Below are 26705 nucleotides of genomic sequence, written 5' to 3' on the forward strand. Positions count from 1 at the left end.
ACGGAGAGGTACGGGCCACCGGGCTGGCCGCTCGCGCCGGGACACACGCGGCTCGCAGGCCCTACCGCGGGGCGGCGGACGCGCCGGCGGCGGCGCGGCGAGCCGGTGGCAGGCCTACACTGACCAGCACTGCCAGCCAGCGCTCCACCGGGCGCCCTGCTGGTGGTATCAGATTCTCGCAGGCGGCAGCCTCTGGTCGTCGCGTTTTGAGCACAACCGTCCGAGGCTGGGACCGCTCGCATGGGGCCTTGACGGTAAACCGCAGGAGCCTGTCCCGGTTTTGGAAAACGTGGACGAATATCGGGCAGCAGTCCGAGGCCGCAGCGGTCTCCCGCGCACCCGAGTCCGGCCGTAGCCTCCACCGAGGCCACATTTGTCCCCGCTGACCCGGCCCAGCCGTAGCCTCCACCCATGACAAGACAAAGGATTCCATTACGTTCTTCCATGACTTAGCTGTCTCCTGTCCGATTTCGAGTGACTTACCAAAATCGGGGCAAGCCTTACTGCGTTAACGGTTCAAATCCACTGCGATAGGGTTAAATTTCAACGACTGTCCCCGCAAATCGACAGCACAAGCGGTTGCCGCCATAGCCAGCCTGCAGCATCACTCATCCACAAAACCCGACGCCATTTATCCGCGCACGGATGCGTTACAGTGTCAAAAATAGCACATATGGATACCTAAATACGCATGCTTCTCCCGCATAAACATCTTTAACAATGTGATCTCACCGCGCGACATCGCGATTCGCCTAGTGTAATACAGCAATGGGTAGACCTATCAATAGTAATGTGCGCCCAGAAAGGTCGTGGCCTCAGGAACTCCCGGCAGACTCCGCGTGGTGCCGAGCCAGCGCCGGGCTGAAAAGCCGGCAGCGCACGTGCGGACCTCCTACCAGCCCCCAGTCCTCACCGCTGGCAGGCCCTTCCCTCATCACTCCCGGCGGTCCTCGAGCCACATCTCTCTGTTGCCGAGACGCCACGTGAGTCCACACCGAGTCTGTGCCGGCTCCGGGTGCCCTCGGCCGTTCCGAGCCGCCGCCGCCGCCACCGGCCGTCACACGCCCGCCGTGCTGCGTCAGTCCTCCTCGTAGTCCTCGACGAGGCCGTAGCTGCGCCGGTGCGTGCGGCCGCGCGGCAGGATGGCGTCCGACTCGGCGCCGGCGGCTCCAGTGGCGTGGCGCGCGCCTCCCGGCCACAGGCTGGCCAGCAGCCGGCGCCCGAACGACGGGTGGTTCAGCGCCTCCGGCTGACTGAAGTCGAAGTCGGCGATCTCCAGGTTGTAGCTGCCGGGCGAGCAGCGAGCTGACACGGCGCCGCGTGATGTCACAAGGAAAGGGGTGGCAGCAGGGAGTAACACAGACGCTTCAAACGTCTAAACTTTGGGAGAAAAAAACTAAAAACCAAGATGTTGCTGTATGGCAAAACTTGAATGAGCACACGTTATTGCCACGCTTGTTTTTGAGCGTCCCTTCATTACTGCGGGCTTGAAATGAATTCCCACCAAGCACTCTCAAAAGAAAACGCCGGTCAGATCTCACGCGTTGCGAATAACTCATAACTCACGGCATACAGAACAATGAAGACTTCCTACACAAATCATGACTCGCGGCACGCAGAACAATGAAGACTTCCTACACAAATCATGACTCGTCGCACACAGAACAATGAAGACTTCCTACACAAATCATGACTCGCGGCACGCAGAACAATGAGGACTTCCTACACAAATCATGACTCGCCGCACACAGAACAATGAGGACTTCCTACACAAACCATGACTCGTCGCACACAGAACAATGAAGACTTCCTACACAAATCATGACTCACCGCACACAGACCAATGAGGGCGTTCTCTCAACAGGATCTAACGGAAATGCATAAGCTGACCCGCCAGTTATGTGAAAATACCCCGACACGGCTGCCCCACGGCTAGGGGCCCAGAGTGAGCCGTCAAACACGCTGCACAGTCGGTGAAGTGGCGGCTCCCGACTGATCAGCCGGCACTGTCCCGTGCCACGAAGCTTTAAAAGACGCGGCATGACAATCTGTGGCCGCCCGAAAGTTGACATTTTCATTGTCTGCGCACTACAGCTCCTTCATAGAACAGGGCAAGGCCGGGAACCACACCGCGACAGTGGCTCACGTACCCAGAAATCGGCTCAGCAGCAAATCATCCGCGCGCTTCTCCCCCTGTCACAGACCCCACACACCACCGCCGGGTCCCTACTCACTCACTCCCCCTGTCACAGACCCCACACATCCCCGCCGGATCCTCCCTCCCCCTGTCACAGACCCCACACATCACCGCCGGGTCTCTACTCACTCACTCCCCCTGTCACAGACCCCACACATCACCGCCGGGTCCCTACTCACTCACTCCCCCTGTCACAGACCCCACACATCACCGCCGGGTCCTACCCACTCCCTCCCCCTGTCACAGACCCCACACAGCACCGCCGGGTCTGTACTCACTCACTCCCCTTGTCACAGACCCCACACATCACCGCCGGGTCCCTACTCACTCACTCCCCCTGTCACAGACCCCACACATCACCGCCGGGTCCTCCCTCCCCCTGTCACAGACCCACACATCACCGCCGCGTCTATACTCACTCACCCCCTTGTCACAGACCCCACACATCACCGCCGGGTCTGTACTCACTCCCTCCCCCTGTCACAGACCCCACACATCACCGCCGGGTCTGTACTCACTCCCTCCCCCTGTCACAGACCCCACACATCACCGCCGGGTCTGTACTCACCCACTCCCCTTGTCACAGACCCCACACATCACCGCCGGGTCCCTACTCATTCACTCCCCCTGTCACAGACCCCCACACATCACCGCCGGGTCCCTACTCACTCCCTCCCCCTGTCACAGACCCCACACATCCCCGCCGGATCCTCCCTCCCCCTGTCACAGACCCCACACATCACCGCCGGGTCCTCCCTCCCCCTGTCACAGACCCCACACATCACCGCCGGGTCTGTACTCACTCCCTCCCCCTGTCACAGACCCCACACATCACCGCCGGGTCTGTACTCACTCACTCCCCTTGTCACAGACCCCACACATCACCGCCGGGTCCCTACTCATTCACTCCCCTTGTCACAGACCCCACACATCACCGCCGGGTCTGTACTCACTCCCTCCCCCTGTCACAGACCCCACACATCACCGCCGGGTCCCTACTCATTCACTCCCCTTGTCACAGACCCCACACATCACCGCCGGGTCTGTACTCACTCCCTCCCCCTGTCACAGACCCCACACATCACCGCCGGGTCCTCCCTCCCCCTGTCACAGACCCCACACATCACCGCCGGGTCTGTACTCACTCTCGCCGTGACCGAATCAGTTTGATGGAGCCGAACAGGATGAAGACAAGTGCGGCCAGCGCGCAGCTCAGCGGGATGATGTAGTACGACAGCTGCGACTGGCGCGCCGCTGCGGCGACAAACACGCCGCGGCAAGTCAGACTACCATACAGACTGTCGCCACACAGCGTTAGACCATCATACAGACCGTCACCACACGGCGTTAGACCATCATACAGACCGTCACCACACGACGTTAGACCATCATACAGACCATCACCACACGGCGTTAGACCATCATACAGACTGTCGCCACACGGCGTTAGACCATCATACAGACCGTCACCACACGGCGTTACACCATCACACAGACCATCACCACACGGCGTTAGACCATCATACAGACTGTCGCCACACGGCGTTAGACCATCATACAGACCGTCACCACACGGCGTTAGACCATCATACAGACCATCATCACACGGCGTTAGACCATCATACAGACTGTCGCCACACGGCGTTAGACCATCATAGAGACCGTCACCACACGGCGTTAGACCATCATACAGACTGCCGCCACACGGCGTTAGACCATCATACAGACTGTCGCCGCACGGCGTTAGACCATCATACAGACTGCCACCACACAGCGTTAGATCATCATAGAGACTGCCACTACATGGCGTTAGACCATCATATAGACTGTCACTACACGGCTGGGCGTCGCCAAGTCTGACGCGGCACGTCAGACTGATACAGACTACCGTCACCCAGTCTCTGCGGCCCATGACTACAGTGGTCAGCAGGCCGCCTGTCGTCCCATGCTTAAGCACGTGCAAGACCATTATTAGCTCTTCTTAGCGGACAACCGACACGGCGTAAGACGAAACCCATGCAGAAAATCAACACCGGGGAGCCGAGTCAACAGTCTGACGCGCACGAACCACTTTACTGTTGACCTGTCACTCGTCGTCATCACCATCAACGCATTCGGCAATCATAATGGTAACGCCGACAATCAACGTGTACGCTTGCCACCAATACACCTATGATCGATATAGCCGCCGGCTCGCCTCACAGGGACCTCAAGCCAGCGCCGATGGCGGCCGGCGGCGTGATGACGGGGCGGTGGGCGGCGCCACAGAGGAGCGGTCGGCGACGCCACACAGGGGCGGTCGGCGGCGCCACAGAGGAGCGGTCGGCGACGCCACACAGGGGCGGTCGGCGGCGCCACAGAGGGGCGGTCGGCGGTGCCACAGAGGGGCGGTCACCGGCGTTAGGCGGGGCTGTCAGCGGCGCCACAGAGGGGCGGTCGGCGGCGCCACAGAGGAGCGGTCGGCGGCGCCACAGAGGAGCGGTCGGCGGTGCCACAGAGGGGCGGTCACCGGCGTTAGGCGGGGCTGTCGGCGGCGCCACAGAGGGGCGGTCGGTGGCGTTAGGCGGGGCTGTCGGCGGCGCCACAGAGGGGCGGTCGGTGGCGTTGGGCGGGGCTGTCGGCGGCGCCACAGAGGAGCGGTCGGCGGCGTTAGGAGGGGCGGTCGGCGGCGCCGCAGGGGAGCGGTCGGCGGTGCTAGGCGAGGCTGTCGGCGGCGCCGCAGAGGGGTGGTCGGCGGCGTTAGGCGGGGCTGTCGGCGGCGCCGCAGAGGAGCGGTCGGCGGTGCTAGGCGAGGCTGTCGGCGGCGCCACAGAGGGGTGGTCGGCGGCGTTAGGCGGGGCTGTCGGCGGCGCCACAGAGGGGCGGTCGGCGGCGCCGTCCGTACCCGTGTAGACGGTGATGGCGACAGGCGTCACCCGCCGGCTGACGGCGTTTGAGAGCACGCTGACGGCCGTGTAGGTGCCGTTGTCCCGCAGGTAGCGCACGATGCCGACGCTACACTCGGCCGTGACGCTCGGGTACGGGCACGTCTCGTTCCCTGCCGGCAGTGGGGCGACGCTGCCACCGACCGGGCCTCCAGCCGCTCACACAACAGAGTAGGCGCGTCGGTGACAGCCGCTGGGAAGACGGCTGACCGCGCAGTAGGCTTTACAATCGTTTGAATGTTCCGTGAGGCTGTGCAAGAGACACTAGAACGTTCGAATATTTAACTATAAGTTCCAACTTTCAGATAACATGATCAGATAACTTCCGACAAACGATAACCAATGATAATTAACTTTTCCATAGATAATACATTCAAGTAAATAGCAAAATAAAATTCGCCTGTACGCCTCCTCTGCCCCTGACGGCTCTCCAGCCCTTGGCGCTTGACGCTCGATCCTCCCTTGGCGCGTCCCCTGCTGTTCCTCCAGGACCTCCCCAGCCCTCCGGCGTTCCCAGTCCTCCCGAAAACTCCCCAGTCCAGACCTGTCCCTCTGACGCCACCCCACCCGGCTCTCACCTGTCCCTCTGACGCCACCCCGTCCGGCTCTCACCTGCTCCTTTGACGCCACCCCACCCGGCTCTCACCTGCTCCTCTGACGCCACCCCGCCCGGCTCTCACCTGCTCCTCTGACGCCACCCCGTCAGGCTCTCACCTGCTCCTCTGACGCCACCCCGCCCGGTTCTCACCTGCTCCTCTGACGCCACCCCGCCCGGCTCTCACCTGCTCCTCTGACGCCACCCCGCCCGGCTGTCACCTGTCCCTCTGACGCCACCCCGCCCGGCTGTCACCTGTCCCTCTGACGCCACCCCGTCCGGCTCTCACCTGCTCCTTTGACGCCACCCCACCCGGCTCTCACCTGCTCCTCTGACGCCACCCCGCCCGGCTCTCACCTGCTCCTCTGACGCCACCCCGCCCGGCTCTCACCTGCTCCTCTGACGCCACCCCGTCAGGCTCTCACCTGCTCCTCTGACGCCACCCCGTCAGGCTCTCACCTGCTCCTCTGCCGCCACCGGCGCCCGGCTCTCACCAGTGACGTTGTAGCGGCCGCTGTAGACGTTGACGCAGTAGTTCCAGGGCCCGGTGCCGTTGCAGTGAACAGTCAGGTTGAGCAGCTCGCCGTGCTTCAGCCAGTTGTTGCCCGACACATTCACCACCGTGATCGGCGCTACGGAGCCGTGCACAGCCGTCACACGCAGGTCAGACCGCAGGCAGGCGCCGGACAACACCACAGTCGGGTCCAGTTCTCTGAGTGCGGTTACATTGTTCCCCTGATAGCAAAAAACCATCCAGAATTCAGATGACAGAAGCAATGCCACTTCAGGTGTCGGCCCTAGTTAACTTTTTGTTAGACAATCAACCCATGCACCGCTGTAACTGGGTGTATTTCCGGATATCTAACACAAAAATACCCGCATTATACATATCATCTGTACTTAACATCACATGCGAGGTACCAACGAGCTCTTAAAATCCTTGAAAAAGTATCGGGGCGGGGCAGACCCGAAAAACCTTGATCAGAGTAAACGATCAATCACAATAAACAGTCACGGACCGGCGATACCTAACATCAACCATGATACTCGCAGGCGAAAGTATGTGACGGCTGAAGATTCCGTATGTCAGTGCTCTCCTGTGACAAAATCACCCATGGTGGTAGCAACAGTTTTCACGAGTGTAGACCGAACGATCATATGACGTCCTAGCAGCAATAGCTCACTGACTTAGCAACAATCAGCAGCTGACTAGCCACGCACTTAAGAACGATTTAACCGCTTGACAAACGCAAAAACGGTCCAGCCATTTCTATCCTAAATAGTCATGCTCTGGGGACAGTATAAAAACCCGTCATATCCATGATGTGGCACGACATGATGTCAAGTACCGGTAGCCATGCCCCGGCTCTGGCCGGCCCGCCGAAGCCCACTGACCGTCCACGAGGAAGCTGAGCGAGAACAGGCCCCACTTGCTCGAGTCGCTGCCGGTGCCGGCCGTCACGTTCTTGTCGAAGTGCGCCACGGCGATGCAACGCGCGAAGTTCGAGCCCAGCTTGGTGAAGTTGTAGCTGGAGTCAACGGTGCCGGTCAGAGGGAAAGGACGACCACCAGTACAGAAGGGGTGGAGCCGGCACCGGGCGGCGACGGTCGGGGGGGGGGGGGGGAGACGACCGACAGGATAACAGAGGTAGAGCCGGCACCGGGCGGCGACGGTCGGGGAGGGGGGGGGGGGGGGGGCGACCACCAAGACAGCAGAGGTGGAGCCGGCACGGGGCGGCGACGGCCGGGGAGGGGGGGGGGGGACCACCAAGACAGCAGAGGTGGAGCCGGCACGGGGCGGCGACGGTCGGACGGGGGGGGGGCGACCACCAAGACAGCAGAGGTGGAGCCGGCGTGGGGCGGCGACGGTCGGGGAGGGGGGGGGGGGGGCGACCACCAAGACAGCAGAGGTGGAGCCGGCACGGGGCGGCGACGGTCGGACGGGGGGGGGGGGGGGCGACCACCAAGACAGCAGAGGTGGAGCCGGCACGGGGCGGCGACGGTCGGGGAGGGGGGGGGGGGGACCACCAGGACAGCAGAGGTGGAGCCGGCACGGGGCGGCGACGGTCGGACGGGGGGGGGGGGGGGGCGACCACCAAGACAGCAGAGGTGGAGCCGGCACGGGGCGGCGACGGTCGGGCGACGGCTCAACCGCACAGGGGTAAGCACGATGTTGATACGAGGAGAGCGAATGACGACAGCCAAAACGAACCATGGTCACACAGGACGAATCGCACCAGAAATTAAATAGCGAAACGCTTGCGAATAAAAAAAGGCGAACACGCTAGAGTACACGGAAATTAAGCGTGGCGGCCATCTTGAAAAATAGTGCATATCACGAGATGACGGCCAGAACAACGATCGGATTACAGAGTGGACTCGCCGCCTTCCAGCGCCGCCCGGTCAACTGGCCAGTGACGTCACTCGACGCCGGGCACACGCACAGGCGTCCAGTCCACAGCGCCACGCGCCCGATAAACAAGGGACCAGCCGGTGCCGGCGGGCGCCCGGTCAGCAGCGGGCCGGCCAGGCGCGGCCGTGACCCGGGCCCGACGCCTCCGCGGCTGCGGGGGCCCACACCATCCTGTCCGCCTGACCTCGGCCTGGACGGCGAGCAGCCCAGCCAGAGCTGGTTACGCTCCGGTCAGGGACGGGGTCAGCTCAGCTCGGCAGGGGATGGCGAGTGGCGTCTGACCAGCGCCAGGCCAGGAAACGAGTCCAGCCAGAGCTGGTCACGCTCCGGTCAGGGACAGGGTCAGCTCAGCTCGGCAGGGGATGGCGAGTGGCGGTGTGACCAACGCCACGCTAGGAAACGACTCCTGCCAGAGCTGGTCACGCTCCGGTCAGGGACAGAGTCAGCTCAGCTCGGCAGGGGATGACGAGTGGCGGTGTGACCAACTCCACGCTAGGAAACGACTCCTGCCAGAGCTGGTCACGCTCCGGTCAGGGACAGGGTCAGCTCAGCTCGGCAGAGATGACGAGTGGCGGTCTGGCCAGCGCCAGGCCAGGAAACGACTCCAGCCAGAGCTGGTCACGCTCCCGTCAGGGACAGGGTCAGCTCAGCTCGGCAGGGATGACGAGTGGCGGTCTGACCAACGCCAGGCTGGGAAACGACTCCTGCCAGAGCTGGTTACGCCCCGGTCAGGGACAGGGTCAGCTCAGCTCGGCAGGGGGTGGCGAGTGGCGGTCTGACCAGCGCCAGGCCAGGAAACGACTCCTGTCGGGACCTTGACCTCACATGTCCTGTCCACGCTCTGTCCATGTCACATGTCTTACCCTGCCCTTGTCAGCTCGGTTGAACGAGCGCCGAGCTCCACGGGCCCCGTGTCGATTCCCGGTAATTCCAATGACGGACCTTGGACTGTGATGCATGCCTGACTGATAGCCCAACCGCATCCAGCCCTTAGGCTCAGGACTCAACAACAGCTGACGGCGGCCAGAGAGCTGGCTGGCCAATGCTGTGCACGTCGTAACAGACCAGACGACGACGACCGTTTGGACGATCATTCCATCGGTGTTACCCATATCTTGTCTCAATCTTTCCGCAAAACTAGAAAATGCGCTTCAAATATTTTAATCGCTAGTCGATGCGAGCAACTGTTACCGCGTTTCAGCACGCGAGAGCGCAGGCGGGGCGTACAGTGCGCGGGGCAGAGTGCGCCTCAGTACATTACATCAGCGGCATCAATGGTGTAACATGCTGAGCTGACATGTGAAGTCGCATCAAGCGTATCAAACGTAAACGCTGACACGTGTCAACAATTTAATACAGGACGGCACAGAGCCTTTGAAAAACCGATCACCTTCGCTCGCGTCAGGCGTATGCGGGATTTTTGACAAGATAGTGGCTGCCCTGCCGCGTTGATGTGGTTTCTGGAGCAATCGGATCTTTATAAAGCACGCAGCACGTAGATAAGACAGTAGTATTAGTCTTATTCCTCGGAAAAAAACAGGAGAATGTAGATATAGTTGGGTGGATATTTCGGCAACATGCCTTTCTGGAAACAATAGCGAAAGTGCACTTCTGCTATTGTTTCGAGAGGCATGTTGCCCAAATATTAACCCAACTATATCTACATTCTCCTGTTTTTTTCCGAGGAATACAGCTAATACTGCTGCCTTATCTATGTGAATAATGTTCCTCGCTAATGCAATGAACAAGTTACGTAATACGTAGCACGGGTTTAGAAATTTCGTTGCAGGGCTGGAATTGCGGCCATCCTAGACACGGCTATCAAAGAAGCTTTTAAGCAAAAAGATGTTTTCACCTTGTCCGACGTCAAAAATGTCTTTGACATAATTCAGCGTGGCGGCGTTCTGACAAAACTTCATAAATTTGGCGTGCGCCGACATTTGAACATCTGCCTCGATTGCTCCACTTAAAGGCTATTGCTCACGTGCTCACCTAGACATTAACATAAATGGTGTCCTACAGAGGTGCAATGTAAGCGAGAACTTGTTCGCCATAACGGCGTGCGCCATCGGACACACGCTGCCTGCTCACGTGGAGCCTTTTCTGTTTATTTTCTGTTTTCTGTTCTGTCTGTTGAGTTTACGATCTGGGTGGTCACTATTGCTACGTCAGCGTCAGCGAGTCGCCACAGACTAAACGCTGTCTAGATAACACTGTTCAGTGAAGCACATCATACAGCTTTATATTGTCAGTAACTCAAACCATACCCCAGCTTTATATGAAGTTGAGCCTGGCTGTATTTGACCCCTTGAGTCCTGGTCGTGTCTGGGTGCTAACCGTACCTGAGGGCAGTAACGTCAACTTCATTGTCAACTGAGCTCGAGATCGGGGAAGCACCTGGCTTGCACCCGCCCCTGACGTCTGGCGCTTTTGAGGCACGCCTGGCGCTCGGGTAGACACACCTGAGGTCGGGTGGACGCACCTGAGGTCGGGGTGGACGCACCTGAGGTCGGGGTGGACGAACGGCCCCAGGTTTCGGCGGTCGTTGACGGACCAGAAGTACTCGATCTTGCTGGCCGAGTCGAGGAAGTGGTGCGGGTCACGGAAGCGCACCGTCAGGCGCGTCTCGTTGGCGGTGCTGACGTGGCCCGGCTCGCGCTGCGACACGCCCGGCTGCGACAGCTCGATGTGGCCGTTCAGGTTCACTGACGGCGGCCGGCAGACGCCGCGTCAGCCAACGTTAGCCGGCAAGCGTGGGACATCAGTGACGTGACAACACAAGGTCACCGCGTGACGATACGTGACGCTGATGTCACCGAGGCTGCACGGATCGCGTGGCGATGCGGCGCGACGGTCGCTGCATCATGTGGCAGCAGGCAACACGTGCGGAACGCCATCAGATGCGATGTGACCCATGCGTGACCATCATTTGCCACATGCTTTGATCACGTGATCAAAGCAGAGCGTCATGCCTCATGGCCATCGACCAATGGGTTACAAGCATGGCCATATAGTTGCGAGACTGAAAATGTCATGTTAAATCAGGAATCCTGTTCAAAATCACACAGCCACATGAAGCACGCGCTTTACTTATTTGCGTTCTTCTGCTCTTCCGCTCTTAGACACTCCCCGCTGTTCGCTGTATCTCCATCAGTTCAGTCAGCACCATACCACATAACCAGCAACATCACCTGGCAAGTAAGCCCCTCCCACAATAACGATGGCTCCACAAGAAGACGCAAACATGCGAACTGGTAATCAGGCAAGTAAGGATCTTGAGCGAACATCGCCGACTGTCAGCCCGCAAGCACCAAGTGAGTTGAACATCCGTGTCGTCTGGAGCCCTACCCGACCCGTGATAACCCGAGTCTGACCCCACCTGTGGCGACCCCGACCCCGGCCGACCGGCGCCGGCAGTGCCACCCGGGGCGTTTCCCGACCCGTGATAACCCGAGTCTGGCCCCACCTGTGACGATCCCGACCCCGGCCGACCGGCGCCGGCAGTGTCGTCTGGAGCCCTCTCCGACCCGTGATAACCCGAGTCTGACCCCACCTGTGGCGACCCCAACTCCGGCCGTGCCGCCTTGCAGCGGCGCCGGCGGTGACCCGGACCGCACCTGTGATGCTGTACAGGGTGGACTGCTCGCCGATGACGCTGTCGGGCAGGATGGTGCGCGGCTCCTTCACCGTCACCGTCATCGTGTAGTAGCCGAACAGGTCGTTGACGTTGAACACCACCAGCATGGTGGCCTGCAGTGACGACGTCGGCTCCGACTGTCGGGTGTAAGGTGCCAGGTCATATGGCAGGTCGGGTGTCAGGTCACGTGTCAGATGCCTGGTGTCAGGTGTCAGTTCGGGAATCAGAACGTATGTCAGGTGTCAGGTGGGGTGTCACATTGAGCTGGCTTCGGTCAAGCACCAAAAACCGTCGGTTGAGGCGAGGTGTCAGTTCGGCTAAGGTCAAGGGTGAAGCCCGGCGTCCGGCCCCGTCACGGTGGGCGTCAGGCCTGGGCCGCTCCGGGGGCGGGCCGCGCGGGAACGTCAGACCTGGGCCACTCCGGGGGCAGGCCGCACGAGAACGCGTACGCTGGAGGACGCCCAGCACCCAGATGCAAATAATAACGTCCATTCTCAATCCCAGGTGTGTTCAACAGCATTGTAGAACACTGTGCTTCTATTCGAGCTTCGGCCACTTTTTACAGTCAAGCACAATGCTTTTTATCAATGCAACTATCCAACAGCCTGGAGCCTTGAACAGACTATGCCTCTACCGTGTGCAGTGTGTCTTGTCAGCAAGTCAAAAAGACTAGTTCGTTGCTGTAGTGTGGGCACGATGCCTACCTTGCTGCACTTTGTAACGCAGGTTCTGTACTCAGCACGATGTACCGTTGAGACGAGAGCATCACCTCGTCTGCAGTGTAGAGGTACTGCACACCGCACGTGCAGTCAAGGTGAGATCCGCAACTTGTGTTTGTGTCTGAGCCAGTCTGTGTTTGTGTTTGAGTCAGCCTGTGTCTGTGTCTGAGGCAGTCTGTGTCTGTGTCTCAGTCAGTCTGTGACTGTGTCTGAGCCAGTCTGCATCTGTGTCTGAGCTAGTCTGTGTCTGCACCTGAATCAGTATCTGTCTGCAACTGAGCCAGTCTGTGTCTGTGTCTGGGCCAGTCTGCATGTCTGTGTCTCAGTGTCTGTCATGTCTGAGCCACACCCCATTACAGTGCAGAGGTGTCACACACCGCACCCTGTCACGCGGGCGCCGGACGTACCTTGTTGTAGTGCTGGGGAGACGCGTTGTCAGCCCACTCGTATATGAGCTCGCTGGGGCGGCCTTCATCACCGTCCAGCTCGACACGGGCCGTGAACATGATGGGCGCCCCCACCACCGCCGGGCCATCGTTGTCCAGGTACACACGCGCGCCACCTGGCAGGAGCAGGAGCGTCAGCCAGAAGCACCGGCTCTCCACCACGGACAGCGTGGAGGCCCACACAGCCGCAGCATGTACACCCCTCCTAAGGAAACTTGGAAATGCTGGAAAAGCCTTATAAAATGAGCATCTTTGACATATCACCTGATGTAAGTCATGTTGCCAGCAATGATGTAATTACTGACCAATGAATATCAGTTTTCTCCAATGAACAGAGAATGTGCAACATTTTAACACAAAATGACCAGCATAATCACATGCAAATAGACCCTTACAAGCCGATGATTCCCTGGCATTACAAATTAATGTATGTGATCTACACAATACTGAGATTGTTCCATGCTAATCACCCCTAATGTCATACACAGACTCACCAATGATAGGAAGAAACACCAAAACTACACTGAACCACATGACTGACGTCTCAAGTGGTGCATCAGTTACTTGCTTGCACTCATTTTCTTGGTGCTGAATGGCTGTAAAAAATATCCTGTTCTTTACACAATTATGCACCAAATGTTCACATGCTGTGATTGGCAGGGGTATGGCAAAAGCAAAACAGCTCAGTGGTGGATGATGAGTCATCACACTGATTGCCCTGATGCTGCATGCCCTTAAATATCATAACACCACCAGCCAACCAAATATTTTTATCCTTTTGTCTGGAGCTGTATATGGTACTATAAGAAAACAATGCAGTCCCACTGTGGTCTTCAGATCCCAGGCATCCCCTTAGCTGCACTTATGAGGACATATTACACCTTTTTAATGGGCAAGGACATGATTTTATCTATATGATATCACTAGGTGACCATATTATGAGCAGCAAAAACTGAGACATAAAACATGACTCAAATAATCATCCACATCATGAGAGCTAGATCGCACCACAGCTGAACGGGCTTGCATAATAAAACCCTGTGTGTGTGACATTTAAAAGCAGAAAAAGTGTATATGATAACAGGTAGCAGGTGGTGACAAAACCCTGTTAACATGTACATCAAAATATTTTTCAATGGTTTTGATCAAATTGCTTGTACCAATATAATGGTCAAAATACCAATAAACACCCTGAAGCTACCACATCTCTACCAAAGTGACAGCAAATGCATGGGATTTAAATGCCATGCAAAATATGGAGTACCCAATAAACTGTGCATGTGATATAACATTAAGATATACAGCACACAACACTTCCTAATATGCATAAATACTTTGATACTTACAAATATCATGCTTTCAAGTATGGGACTGAGTAAGTGCCAGTACAACTGACAGGAAATAAGTCACAATTCTTAACAGTTTGGTGAATATTGGTCCACAAGCCCTCTCTTCCCCTATGGATAGCATGTACCTGGCCACTATGCATGTGGAAATGCACCAATTTTAAACATAAATTAAAAGTTAAAGTTAATATGGCATCTTTCACAATCATCTGATAATCACTTAACATGGTTTATTCCCATCCCTAGGACACAATGCTGGTTCACGTTCAGAACACTGAGTGGGCAGACATCAGCATACTGTAATGCAATACACATGCATGACAGCCCACTGTATCAATGCTGGCCATCCTGCACCAGAGGTTTCACTAGCTACTACAAAACTCAAAGGAAGTCACAGCTTGGAGGCTAGAAAGAACTAGGGGCACTTTACATACCATCACATGAATGCTGCTTATCTCTTTTGATCCTACATAGAGAAGCAACCACAGAATATTGTAGGTCATGGACATGCAAGATGTAAGAACTTGATGACTGTTGAAAAGCAATTGTGATTGTGTCTATGCCATTGCAGGCAAGCTAGAATATTAGAAACTTAATGTGACTGCTGTTCAATGATATCATTGACAGGAAGGTTAACATACAAATTGTATGACAGTACACAAATGGATGCCATACTAGACTCTCATCACTCATTCAGGCATGAAAATGCAGTACCATAACTGTTGCAACAGTCAGTTGTTCTTAGACAACCTCATCATAGCCCAGGGAGCAAAACAAGACAGATATGAACAAGATTTTGTTAGGGAATATCTGCAATAAGAAATACAATGTGGGGTAGCTTCTTCAAACTTTTGAACACAATTCCCTAGCACAAAGAGCCCATACTAACATGAGGCCAGTATACAAAACATCCATCCACTGCGCCTGGTATTGCCCTGAATTTTGAAACTATTTTAGGCTGGCAAAATATGATTAAGCACCTTTCTTTTATTATAATATTCTACTTTCTAGATGCATCAAGTTCTCAATGCACTGAAGTTATAGGCAATTCCATGTGCCAAATGTAGGGCACTTTTGTTTATGGCATCAGTGTGCTAAAATTGCTGCCACAGCATTGCTGCTATGTCAAACAGCTACCTGCCGCAAATGGTAAGATTCCACCCCAAGTGGGCAAAAATTTCAGTTGGCATGAATTTATCCCGAAATTACTAGCCATAGAATACAGATAAATTCATAATACGGCTAAGCTACATATTTGAGCATTTCTGCTCACCATGTAATATATAAGCTTTAATCTGGCGTGCTGACCGATAAAGATCTCAGTAAACGCAAACTAAACAAACCATGTCTATGCAAAACAAAAATGTCAACATTCACACCAAGCCCTCCAGGGTCAGCAAAGGGTATTCTTCAAGTACTTCACCTTTTTTAGAAGAAGAAAAATCTCCACCGCGAGCGTTTTACGCGCAGTGCGGCACGAGCTCAACCAGCTCGCGTTAGCAGGATTGCCCAACTTTGAAATCATACAATCCAAACGACATCTTTAGCACCAAAAATAAAGAGCAGGCAATTAACATTATACACTACGTCGTTTCGACCACTGCTACTCACAATGCTCGCATGATTGCCTATCATCTTCAAGAAATAACCATCTGATAATACAATAATTTCGGCCACAAACAGGTCATATGATTTTTAATACGCAGACAGCCGACGATTTATAGCATGTACTAAAAGGGCAACATAAGCACCAAATTACGTACATTCGAGCAATTAAGAAAAGTATCCCAGTTCTTCACATTCGTGTCTCGAATTGATATTTCCAAGCAGACAGCACAGAGAAAAACCCAACAATGTCGGCGGAACTGAAGCATTTCCAGCAGTCTTAAAAAACCGACCAAGCCACGGGAACCAAACACCGAAGCCAAGCCAACGTTTTCGGTGCGGTACATTGACGTCTATTAGCGCAGTGCATCTCATACACGAGTCCGGATAATGTGATCCACACTTATTAGGACCAAACACATCGTGACGACATTGTCGCTTAAACTACAACACTTGGATTCAATTAATATGACTACTCCGTTTGCCGTGACATGCTGCCATCATGTCGTGCAGAGGGACTGTCGTAGTACCCTCTTAAAGTAGTGCACCTCTTGTACAATTCCAACGAGCAAGGCTTGAAATCGCTCTGACATCCAGAGACATACTCTGCCGAGATCATATGCCAACAGCCACCCTAAGGAAACGGATCAAGCCTCGGGAAACGAAGACTGAAGCAAGGCCATCGTTTTCGGTACGGTACATATACGTCTGTTAGCGTAGTGCACCTCACACACGAGTCCGGATAATGCGATTCACACCCTTAGAACTGAACACGTCGTGCTGACAATGTCGATGGAACTGCAAGACTTCGGTCCGATGAATAAGACTCATGCATTGCCGTGAGATGCTGCGATCATGTCGTGCAGAGGGACTGTCGTAGCACCCTCTTAAAGTAGTGCACCTCTTGCACAATTCCAACGAGCAAGGCTTGAAATCGCTCTGACATCCAGAGACATACTCTGCCGAGATATTATGCCAACAGCCACCCTAAGGAAATGGATCAAGCCCCGGGAAAGAAGACTGAAGCAAGGCCAGCGTTTCGGTACGGTACATATACGTCTATTAGCGCAGTGCACCTTACAGACGAGTCCGGATCATGCGATTCACACTTACTAGGACCAAACACATCTTGCTGACGATGTCGGTGGATATGCCAGACCACGGTCCGATGAATAAGACTCATGCATTGCCGTCAGATGTTGCCATCATTGGCGGACGGACTGCAGTAGCACCCTCTTCAAGTAGTACACCTCTGGTATAATTCCAATTGGCGGGACCTAAAAACCGCTCTGGCATCCAAAGACATTCTCTACCGAGATAATATGCCAATAAAAATCCTAAGGATACGGACCAAGCCTTGGAACCAAAGACTGAAGCTAGGCCAGCGTTTTCGGTACGGCACATATGCGTCTATTAGCGCAGTGCACCTCATGCACGAGTCCGGATCAGGCGATTCACACTTATGGAAATTAAAACACATCGTGCTGACAATGACGGTGGAACTGCGAGACTTCGGTCCGATGAATAAGACTGATGCATTGCCGTGAGATGCTGCCATCATGTACGGACAGGCTGTAGTAGCACCCTCTTAAAGTAGTACACCTCTTGTATAATTCCGATTGGCGAGACCTAAAAACCACTCTGAAAGGCAAAGACACACCCCGCCGAGATAACATCCCGACACGAACCCTGAGGAACAAAGCCGAGCCCCGGGAACCGAGGACCGAAACAAAGGCAACGGTTTAGGTACGGTACATATACGTTTAGTCGTGCGGTGCACCTAAAACAAGAGCCCTTACAACGCGATTCACACTAAGTAGAAATAAACACATTGTGCCGACAATGTCGGCTGAGCTGCAATGGTTTGATTCAATGAATAAGACTCATGCACTGTCGTGGGATGTCACAATCATGTGCGGACAGACCGTAGTAGCACCTTCTTAAAGTAGTGCGCCTCTTGCATAATTCGTTGGCGAGACCTAAGAACGGCTTTGTCATCCAAAGACACACTGTACCGAAATAACGTGTCAACAGCAATTCTAAGAGAACGGACCAAGCCCCGGAAACCGAAGACCGAAGCGAGGCCAACGTTTTCGGTACGGTACATATATATTTATAAAGCGCAGCGTACCTTATACCATCGTCAGCAAGATGTGTTTAGTCCTAATAAGTGTGAATCGCATGATCCGGACTCGTGTGTGAGGTGCACTACGCTAACAGACGTATATGTACCGTACCGAAAACGCTGGCCCTGCTTCAGTCTTCGTTTCCCGGGGCTTGGTCCGTTTGCTTAGCGTGGCTGTTGGCATATTATCTCGGCAGAGTACGTCTTTGGATGTCAGAGTGGTTTCTAGGTCTCGCCAATTGGAATTATACAAGAGGTGTACTACTTGAAGAGGGTGCTACTGCAGTCCGTCCGCCAATGATGGCAACGTCTGACGGCAATGCATGAGTCTTATTCATCGGACCGAAGTCTTGCATATCCACCGACATCATCAGCAAGATGTGTTTGGTCCTAATAAGTGTGAATCGCATGATCCGGACTCGTGTATGAGGTGCACTACGCTAACAGACGTATATGTACCGTACCAAAAACGCTGGCCTTGCTTCAGCCTTCGTTTCCCTGGGCTTGGTCCGTTTCCTTAGGGTGGCTGTTGGCATATTATCTCGGCAGAGTACGTCTTTGGATGTCAGAGCGGTTTCTAGGTCTCGCCAATTGGAATTATACAAGAGGTGTACTACTTGAAGAGTGTGCTACTTGCGGTCCGTCCGCCAATGACGGCAAAATCTGACGATAATGCATGAGTCTTATTCATCGGACCAAAGTCTTTCATATCCACCGACATCGTCAGCAAGATGTGTTTAGTCCTAATAAGTGTGAATCGCATGATCCGGACTCGCGTGAGGTGCACTACGCTAACAGACGTATATGTACCGTGCCGAAAACGCTGGCCCTGCTTCAGTCTTCGTTTCCCGGGGCTTGGTCCGTTTGCTTAGCGTGGCTGTTGGCATATTATCTCGACAGAGAACGTCTTTGGATGTCAGAGTGGTTTTTAGGTCTCGCCAATTGGAATTATACAAGAGGTGTACTACTTGAAGAGGGTGCTACTGCAGTCTGTCCGCCAATGATGGCAACATCTGACGGCAATGCATGAGTCTTATTCATCGGACCGTGGTCTGGCATATCCACCGACATCGTCAGCAAGATGTGTTTGGTCCTAATAAGTGTGAATCGCATGATCCGGACTCGTGTATAAGGTGCACTACGCTAATAGACGTATATGTACCGTACCGAAAACGCTGGCCTTGCTTCAGTCCTCATTTCCCGGGGCGTGATCCGTTTCCGTAGGGTGGCTGTTGGCATAATATCTCGGCAGAGTATGTCTCTTGATGTCAGAGCGATTTCAAGCCTTGCTCGTTGGAATTGTGCAAGAGGTGCACTACTTTAAGAGGGTGCTACGACAGTCCCTCTGCACGACATGATTGCAGCATCTCACGGCAATGCATGAGTCTTATTCATCGGACCGAAGTCTTGCAGTTCCATCGACATTGTCAGCACGACGTGTTCAGTTCTAAAGGTGTGAATTGCATTATCCGGACTCGTGTGTGAGGTGCACTACGCTAACAGACGTATATGTACCGTACCGAAAGCGCTGGCCTTGCTTCAGTCTTCGTTTCCCGAGGCTTGATCCGTTTCCTTAGGGTGGCTGTTGGCATATGATCTCGGCAGAGTATGTCTCTAGATGTCAGAGCGATTTCAAGCCTTGCTCGTTGGAATTGTACAAGAGGTGCACTACTTTAAGAGGGTACTACGACAGTCCCTCTGCACATGATTGCAGCATGTCACGGCAGCGGAGTAGTCATATTAATTGAACCCAAGTGTTGTAGTTGAAGCGACAATGTCGTCACGATGTGTTTGGTCCTAATAAGTGTGAATCACATTATCCGGACTCGTGTATGAGATGCACTGCGCTAATAGACGTCAATGTACCGCACCGAAAACGTTGGCTTGGCTTCGGTGTTTGGTTCCCGTGGCTTGGTCCGTTTTTTAAGAATGCCGGAAATGCTTCATTTCCGCCGACATTGTTGGGGTTTTCTCTGTGCTGTCTGTTTGGAAACATCAACTCGAGACACGAATGTGAAGAACTGGGATAATTTTCTTGATTGCTCGAATGTACGTAATTTGGTGCTTATGTTGTCCTTTTAGTACACGCTATAAATCGTCGGCTGTCTGCGTGTTAAAAATCATATGACCTGTTTGTGGCCGAAATTATTATATTATCAGATGGTTATTTCTTGAAGATGATAGGCAATCATGCGAGCATTGTGAGTAGCAGTGGTCGAAACGACATAGTGAATGGTGTTAATTGCCTGCTCATTACTTTTGGTGCTAAAGATGTCGTTTGGATTGTATGATTTCAAAGTTGGGCAATCCTGCTAACGCGAGCTGGTTGAGCCCGTGCCGCACTGCGCGTAAAACGCTCGCGGTGGAGATTTTTCTTCTTCTAAAAAAGGTGAAGTACTTGAAGAAAACCCAGCAAAGTACCTCGGTACGGTTGAAAACGTGATCCAACGCAACCAGAATGCAGCAACAACCAGAAATAGTCACAAAGAAGTCCAAAGCAGGGCGATGTATTGTCAATATGTTTGTCCCAGAATCGTCATGACCGTCGACAGGTCAGAACTTTCATTACCAGATACTTTTTAGCCAAGCCTTCGGCAAGAGCAGAACCAGTAGGTGTTTTGAGTGTCTTATACAAGCTAAAGGCATTGACCTATACATGGGTCAATGGTTAAAGGACGTTGGTGCCGCACTCACGATTTTTCTAAGAAAGAGTGGTGTCTTTTCTTTCCTCGGCTTTGAAGATATATAAAGTACATTTAGGTCTGCTCTCTTGACTTTAAGACACTCCCGATTACATCAGTGGAATGTTGATAAGCAAATGAAATGAGAGGAATTCGTAAATTGTTAAATCATTCGAGAATCGCAATCATCCCTGCATAATGATAAAGTATCATTCAAAAAACTCACAAAACCCGCCTGGAGCACGTCAGTATTCCGCCAAACCTTCCACTCGGTTACGCTAATTTAGCCAAGGAAACGTAACTGGCAATAGGCATTACACCTAACTCTGGAATCGTAAATTGCTTGCCACTAGCAGAGATCGTCGGTCGCCGTCAGTCGCGAACAGGCCTCCAGCTCGCGGACGATGGGGGTCGAGAAGTTGTGCGCGCTGGAACTAAGTGCTGAGACCGTGATGGACGTGATTCAGTAACCGCGCTTTTGCTAACCAAGCGTTATCGCGAACGCCTTTTGTATTCCCTCAGTGAGCACCCATTCGCTTGCTGGCCGTTGCACGTTATTGCACGAGTGTATGGCGGCAAGTGATCTTTGGAGTGACTTGTACTCTGTGATGCGGCCTTCGTATCGTGTTCATTGTTGGATTTCACGATACCTTTCGCTGTAGTCAACAAGAGAGACTTGTACTTGTAAATGAAGAAGCCTTTTGTTGCTACCTCTTTTGTACTGGTGCAAGGGAAATATGTCTGATGAGAGGATGCAAGAGTGGATCAAGCTTAATGTGGGTGGGACGAGGTTCATGACCACTCGGACAACACTATGTCAAGATGAGAAGTCTTTTCTGTATAGACTTTGTCAAAGTGACATGGATCTGAACTCAGCCAAGGCAAGTTATGACAATACTTGTGATGTTTTGTTCATGCATACTGGACCTACTCATGTATGGGAGTTTGGTTCCTTCTAGTGCTAGAACTGTCATCCTTCATTGAAATGGTTATTCCTGCATGCAGTTCATTTCTGTGCTCATGTTCATCAAATTGCATAAATGGATGGTGGGCCCAGGGTTTATGTCACAAGCACAGAGGCTACACAGAGGCTATACTGTAATACCTCTGCTACACAGAGGCCATACTGTAGCATAGCCTCTGTGTTGCTTCTGTTCCCAGGAATCCATCAGTTTGAAGGGCACAGACACAATCTTTGAAAAAGGTGTTCAAGAATCTGGTACTGATGCTACTAACCCTAAATTCCATCATTTTTCCTAATGTTATATCATTAGGTCTATTACAAGGCATGCAATCCTGTGGAGTTGCTCAGCTCAGCAAGGGGGGAGGGGGGGTTATGGATCTGCCAAGGCCCCTGTGGCTATTACCCTGGTTTTCAGCAACAAGAAATGCTATCATGAAAGTACAGTGCTCATTAACTTACAGGTATTAAGTTACTAGCATGACAACTGTTTAATGAAAGCTAATCTTTGCTACACTGATGGAATGAAATCTGCCAATTTTGCCATCACCTATTAGAGATAATTTCTTAATCAACTTCTTATATTTACTTGTATGCTTTTTTGCTCCTGAAATGCAAACTTTGTAAATTGAACATTTATTTGCAGCCCAAATACACAGGGCAAGTGAAAACCAGGCCTAGATGTGGACAAGTCAGTGTCTCAGTGGCTGAAAACCAACACATTCTGACTGAGAAGGAATGGACATTTATATTGGCAAAAGTGTCAGCTCTTGTGTGTGGACATTCATTCCCATCAGGATAGGAATCAGGGTTTCATTCAAGATTTTTTTAAAGGGTGATGTCAAATCTTGACAACTGGAGTAATGACAGTGTAAAACCAGCTGTGCCTTGTGTGCCAACAGACCACCTACAGATCAGCAGCTCCCCCAGAACTGTCCAGCTCACCATTCTTCCATAGGTCCCAGGACATGGCCAATGTGACAGCTTCAAAATGTCCAAAGCTGGTCAGGAATGCAGGCTCTTGTTGCCAAACTGAATGGATTTGGGGTGGAGGTCTGTGAATGCCTGCAGCCCAGTTTGTTGCAGTCAGTTTCCACTGAAGATGTGACTACCAGTGTAATACTTTATTTGGTGCTCACCCTCCCTGCTTAGGTGAAAGGCAGGCAATGCTTTAAAGCCTCAGCAGCTGAATGTGTTGTAAATCCCAATGGCATGGTTGGCTATCAGTAAAACTGTTTATCATGATAGCAATCTATTTCATTGGCTGAAGGTGTTGGCCTAGCTAAGCATATGTTATCACAATCTTGGGTCAGTACTATTTGTAAAACTAGAATGTGCGAAGGCTATGTTGGGCACTCCCAGCTAGAATGTGCAAAGGCTGTGTTGGGCACTCCCAGCTAGAATGTGCGAAGGCTATGTTGGGCACTCCCAGCTAGAGTGTGCGAAGGCTATGTTGGGCACTCCCAGCTAGAATGTGTGAAGGCTATGTTGGGCACTCCCAGCTAGAATGTGCGAAGGCTATGTTGGGCACTCCCAGCTTGATGAACTCTCATAGAAGGCAGGCTTTCCAGCTCACCAATCAGGCTGTTTGTTACTGGCTCACAAAATTCTCACCTTTTTTTTTGGTTTTCAGCATAAGCACATGACATTGATAACTCTGACATTTGTACTCCTCTACTCCTGCTCCGGCCAAGGCCGCCCTCAAACAGTTTAAGGAATTCCATTATTTGCTCCTCAGCTTGCTGTTTAGCTACCATTTCTGTATCGTTTACAACAGGTTTAGCCAGGACAGCCTCTTTGAAATGAACAACAAAATTTATGATGGCATCTGTGGAATACATGATGCTGCATCAACCTTGGTGGGTGTTGTTCATATGCCTGCTAGCGGCATGCGCCAGCGTACCTGACTCGCTGACCGGGGCCGACTGTCCGCCGCAGGACGAGAAGGGCGCCTACCTCATCGACCGTGACCCCGGCTACTTTGGCCCGGTGCTCAACTACCTACGACACGGCAAGCTGGTCATGGACAAGAACATGGCCGAGGAGGGCGTGCTCGAGGAGGCCGAGTTCTACAACATCACCGGACTCATTCGACTGGTGAAGGATCGCATCGCCAAGAGGTGAGGGGAGCAGGAGCGTGAACAGGACCTGACACCGTGCGGAGGGGGGGGGGGATCCATGATTGGGGAGCAGCTGGTATTGATAATTTGGCATTACTGGTCATGTTCCCTGCGCCGGATTGCCGTCTTGTGAGTGGTGGTCAGAAGATGGTACTTGGTTGGAGGTAGTGGAGCACAAACCATCATGTATGGCCCCTGTCTGGCCGGAAAGTGGGCCGTGTTGCCACGCGCGGGGGAGCTGTGTTGCTGAGGAAGGCCGAGCACGTGTTACTCACCGCTGTCTGTTGATCGGCCGTATGATGATATGCGATAGGATGTGGATTGACCTCTGTCGTATTATCACAGTTCTGTGCTTATTTGTTGGACTTTCGGGCGCGTCGACTGCACGGACAGATAGCGCCAGTCACGCCCATCAGCTGCCAACTACATTTCTACCGCGTATGCCGGCCGTCCCCTGTTTTGCACATGACTGCCTTGTGTCGGCTGTCCTCCGGGTGTAACCCTGTGCGCCCTACATGCGCGTGCCAGCAGACACAGCGTCTCACATTCCAAGCCGTGCCTCGTGTGCCCCGATGGTGTGTGCCTGCCACGTCCACACCGACTGCGCCATCGCCCCCGTCCATCTCGGCGCTGACTCCGCCCCTGCGTGCGGCCGTCCGGCGCTGACCCGCCCCTGGGCGCCCACTCGGCAGGGAGGCGGGCGCCGTGGGCTCTGGCAAGCACGTGTACCGGGTGATGCAGTTCCACGAGGACGAGCTGACGTCGCTCATGTCCTCAATGAGCGACGGCTGGAAGTTTGAGCAGGTCAGTGCGGGGCGCCACACGGAGGGGCTGACAGAGCGGGCGGTGGTCGGTCCCCTTCCACAGGCCGTGCTGCGCCAGAGGACACAGAGGAGCTGACAGAGCGGGCGGTGGCCGGTCCCGAGACCGTGCTGCGCCAGAGGACACAGAGGAGCTGACAGAGCGGGCGGTGGCCGGTCCCCCTCCACAGGCCGTGCTGCGCCAGAGGACACAGAGGAGCTGACAGAGCCGGCGGTGGTCGGTCCCCTTCCGCAGGCCGTGCTGCACCAGAGGACACAGAGGAGCTGACAGAGCGGGCGGTGGCCGGTCCCCAGACCGTGCTGCGCCAGAGGACACAGAGGAGCTGACAGAGCGGGCGGTGGCCGGTCCCCCTCCACAGGCCGTGCTGCGCCAGAGGACACAGAGGAGCTGACAGAGCGGGCGGTGGCCGGTCCCCCTCCACAGGCCGTGCTGCGCCAGAGGACACGGAGAGGCTGACAGAGCCGGCGGTGGTCCGTCCCCCTCCACAGGCCGTGCCCTGTCTGCGCGCTCGTCGGCCTGCCAGCTCAGTCCCGCGGCTGGTCTCTCGCTATGGCCGGGTGTCAGCCTATGGGGACTGGAGCGGACCCGATACGCCCGGGGCGGCCGCGGACGTCACGCCTACTGCACACACATTCGATGTACATATTCGTCGCGAACACCTGCTTGTGCAACCCTGATTGGCTCAGCATCCAGCTGCAGCAGACCTGCAGCGGTCGGCGCAGTGTTGCGCCTGTGTTGTGTGAAGTGTGACGTGCCTGGGGGTAGCATGCCTCTGACTGGGCCCGGCAGGGCTGCTGTTCTGAACGGGCCCGGCAGGGCCGCTGTTCTGAACGGGCCCGACAGGGCTGCTGTTCTGAACGGGCCCGGCAGGGCCGCTGTTCTGAACGGGCCCGACAGGGCTGCTGTTCTGAACGGGCCCGGCAGGGCTGCTGTTCTGAACGGGCCCGGCAGGGCTGCTGTTCTGACTGGGCCCGGCAGGGCTGCTGTTCTGACTGGGCCCGGCAGGGCTGCTGTTCTGACCGAGCGCGGGAGGGCTGCTGTTCTGAACGGGTGCGGGAGGGCTGCTGCTCTGAGCTGTCAGTGACCACCGCCACTGTTGCCAGTTGATCAACGTGGGCAGCCAATACAACTACGGCAACAACGACCAGGCCGAGTTCCTATGCGTGGTGTCGCGCGAGTGCACCTCCTGTGACAACCACAGCAACCGGCGCGAGCCCTCCGACAAGGCCAAGGTGGGACGCCGCCAGCAGCGCTGACGCATGGCGAGCGCCCGTGCTGAATCGAACCCGAGATCCGCCCGTCACCAGTACTCGTGCGGCCGTCACTTGACGCTGCAGCCTTCAGGCCGGTGCTGGTGCGGCCTTTGAAATAGCGTAGCGGCAGCGCCGGAACTGCACGCGTGGAGCCGCTTTGGGTGCACGTGCGCTGTGATTCCGTACGCGCGTTGCAGTATGATTGGTCTCCGTCGTGTGGCGTGGGCAGACGCAGCCAATCGTAGCAGTCAGCCGCCTCCCGCGGTGTCGCCGTCGCCTCACTACTTCCTACCGGTTCCAGATGCTGCTGCAGAAAGCCAGCCGGATGTGATCCGGCCGGTGCCTTAGTGACGTCACACCGGCGTCACGACGTCACGACGCGCGTGCGCGGACCAAGCGGCTGCCGTGGCCGGAGGGGAGCAAGCGCCGGACGTGGGCGCGCCTCGCCCCGGGCGCCGCCGGAGCCGCCGCCGGTGCACCGACCGGTGTCTGTTCGGACGCAGGCCGTCTAGAGGCTTGGCCGCCGCCGCGGTCGGCCCTGGCGCTGAAGCGGACCGCCGGGCGGACGCGGCCGTGGCGGGGGCGCCAGAGGCGTGACGTCACGGCGGCGTTCAGAGGCTTTCAGACGTGTGTTTTGTATCGAGCTTACCGCCGGCGGTCGGCGCGGCGCTTTGTACGTGAGTTTTGTAGGCGCGAGTTTTGCGCCGTGGTGAGCCGGCCCGGCCCGGCGGCTGCCCTGGGCCGATGACGGCCGGCCAGGTGACTCCCGGGAAGAGGGATGCGACGCCGGCCCGAGGCGGGACGGTCAGCTGAGCTGGCCTCGCCCGCTCCGGCCGGCCGCGCAGCAGCAGCCGTCGGAGG

The 26705-nt window shown here is 54.8% G+C and overlaps 2 protein-coding genes across 2 annotated transcripts; one reads left to right on the forward strand and one right to left on the reverse strand.

Annotated features, from left to right (window-relative positions):
- Nucleotides 1-962: 962 nt before the first annotated feature.
- On the reverse strand, nucleotides 963-20530 carry LOC119091060 (uncharacterized). The gene is made up of 10 exons (XM_037213776.1): nucleotides 20429-20530; nucleotides 13426-13527; nucleotides 12893-13047; nucleotides 11747-11903; nucleotides 10633-10834; nucleotides 7112-7245; nucleotides 6211-6348; nucleotides 5082-5234; nucleotides 3343-3451; nucleotides 963-1286 (listed from the first exon to the last, which is right to left on the reverse strand). Exons 2-10 carry the CDS (start codon nucleotides 13463-13465, stop codon nucleotides 1079-1081), a joined length of 1296 nt encoding a protein of 431 aa, XP_037069671.1. The 5' UTR covers nucleotides 13466-13527; nucleotides 20429-20530; the 3' UTR covers nucleotides 963-1078.
- Nucleotides 20531-21054: 524 nt separating this feature from the next.
- On the forward strand, nucleotides 21055-26705 carry LOC119091061 (BTB/POZ domain-containing protein KCTD5). Its single transcript, XM_037213777.1, has 5 exons — nucleotides 21055-21569; nucleotides 23588-23769; nucleotides 24462-24573; nucleotides 25695-25823; nucleotides 26146-26705. The coding sequence occupies exons 1-5, from the start codon at nucleotides 21426-21428 to the stop codon at nucleotides 26173-26175; spliced, it is 597 nt and encodes a 198-aa protein (XP_037069672.1). The 5' UTR covers nucleotides 21055-21425; the 3' UTR covers nucleotides 26176-26705.

The sequence above is a fragment of the Pollicipes pollicipes genome, unplaced genomic scaffold, assembly GCF_011947565.3.
Source record: "Pollicipes pollicipes isolate AB1234 unplaced genomic scaffold, Ppol_2.1 Scaffold_3216;HRSCAF=3773_pilon_pilon_pilon, whole genome shotgun sequence".
Taxonomy (NCBI): domain Eukaryota; kingdom Metazoa; phylum Arthropoda; class Thecostraca; order Pollicipedomorpha; family Pollicipedidae; genus Pollicipes; species Pollicipes pollicipes.

What these genes read in the sequence shown, in the direction of transcription:
- LOC119091061 (XM_037213777.1), top strand. Translation starts at nt 21,426, where the DNA reads ATGTCTGATGAGAGGATGCAAGAGTGGATCAAGCTTAATGTGGGTGGG. An exon ending in TGGATCTGAACTCAGCCAAG is followed by an intron (nt 21,570 to 23,587) that starts GCAAGTTATGAC and finishes TGTCCGCCGCAG; the next exon opens with GACGAGAAGGGCGCCTACCT. An exon ending in AGCCCTCCGACAAGGCCAAG is followed by an intron (nt 25,824 to 26,145) that starts GTGGGACGCCGC and finishes TACCGGTTCCAG; the next exon opens with ATGCTGCTGCAGAAAGCCAG.
- LOC119091060 (XM_037213776.1), bottom strand. Translation starts at nt 13,465, where the DNA reads ATGTGGTTCAGTGTAGTTTTGGTGTTTCTTCCTATCATTG. An exon ending in GGTGTTTCTTCCTATCATTG is followed by an intron (nt 13,048 to 13,425) that starts GTGAGTCTGTGT and finishes TGCTCCTGCCAG; the next exon opens with GTGGCGCGCGTGTGTACCTG. An exon ending in CGCCATCACCGTCTACACGG is followed by an intron (nt 3,452 to 5,081) that starts GTACGGACGGCG and finishes TTGTCGCCGCAG; the next exon opens with CGGCGCGCCAGTCGCAGCTG.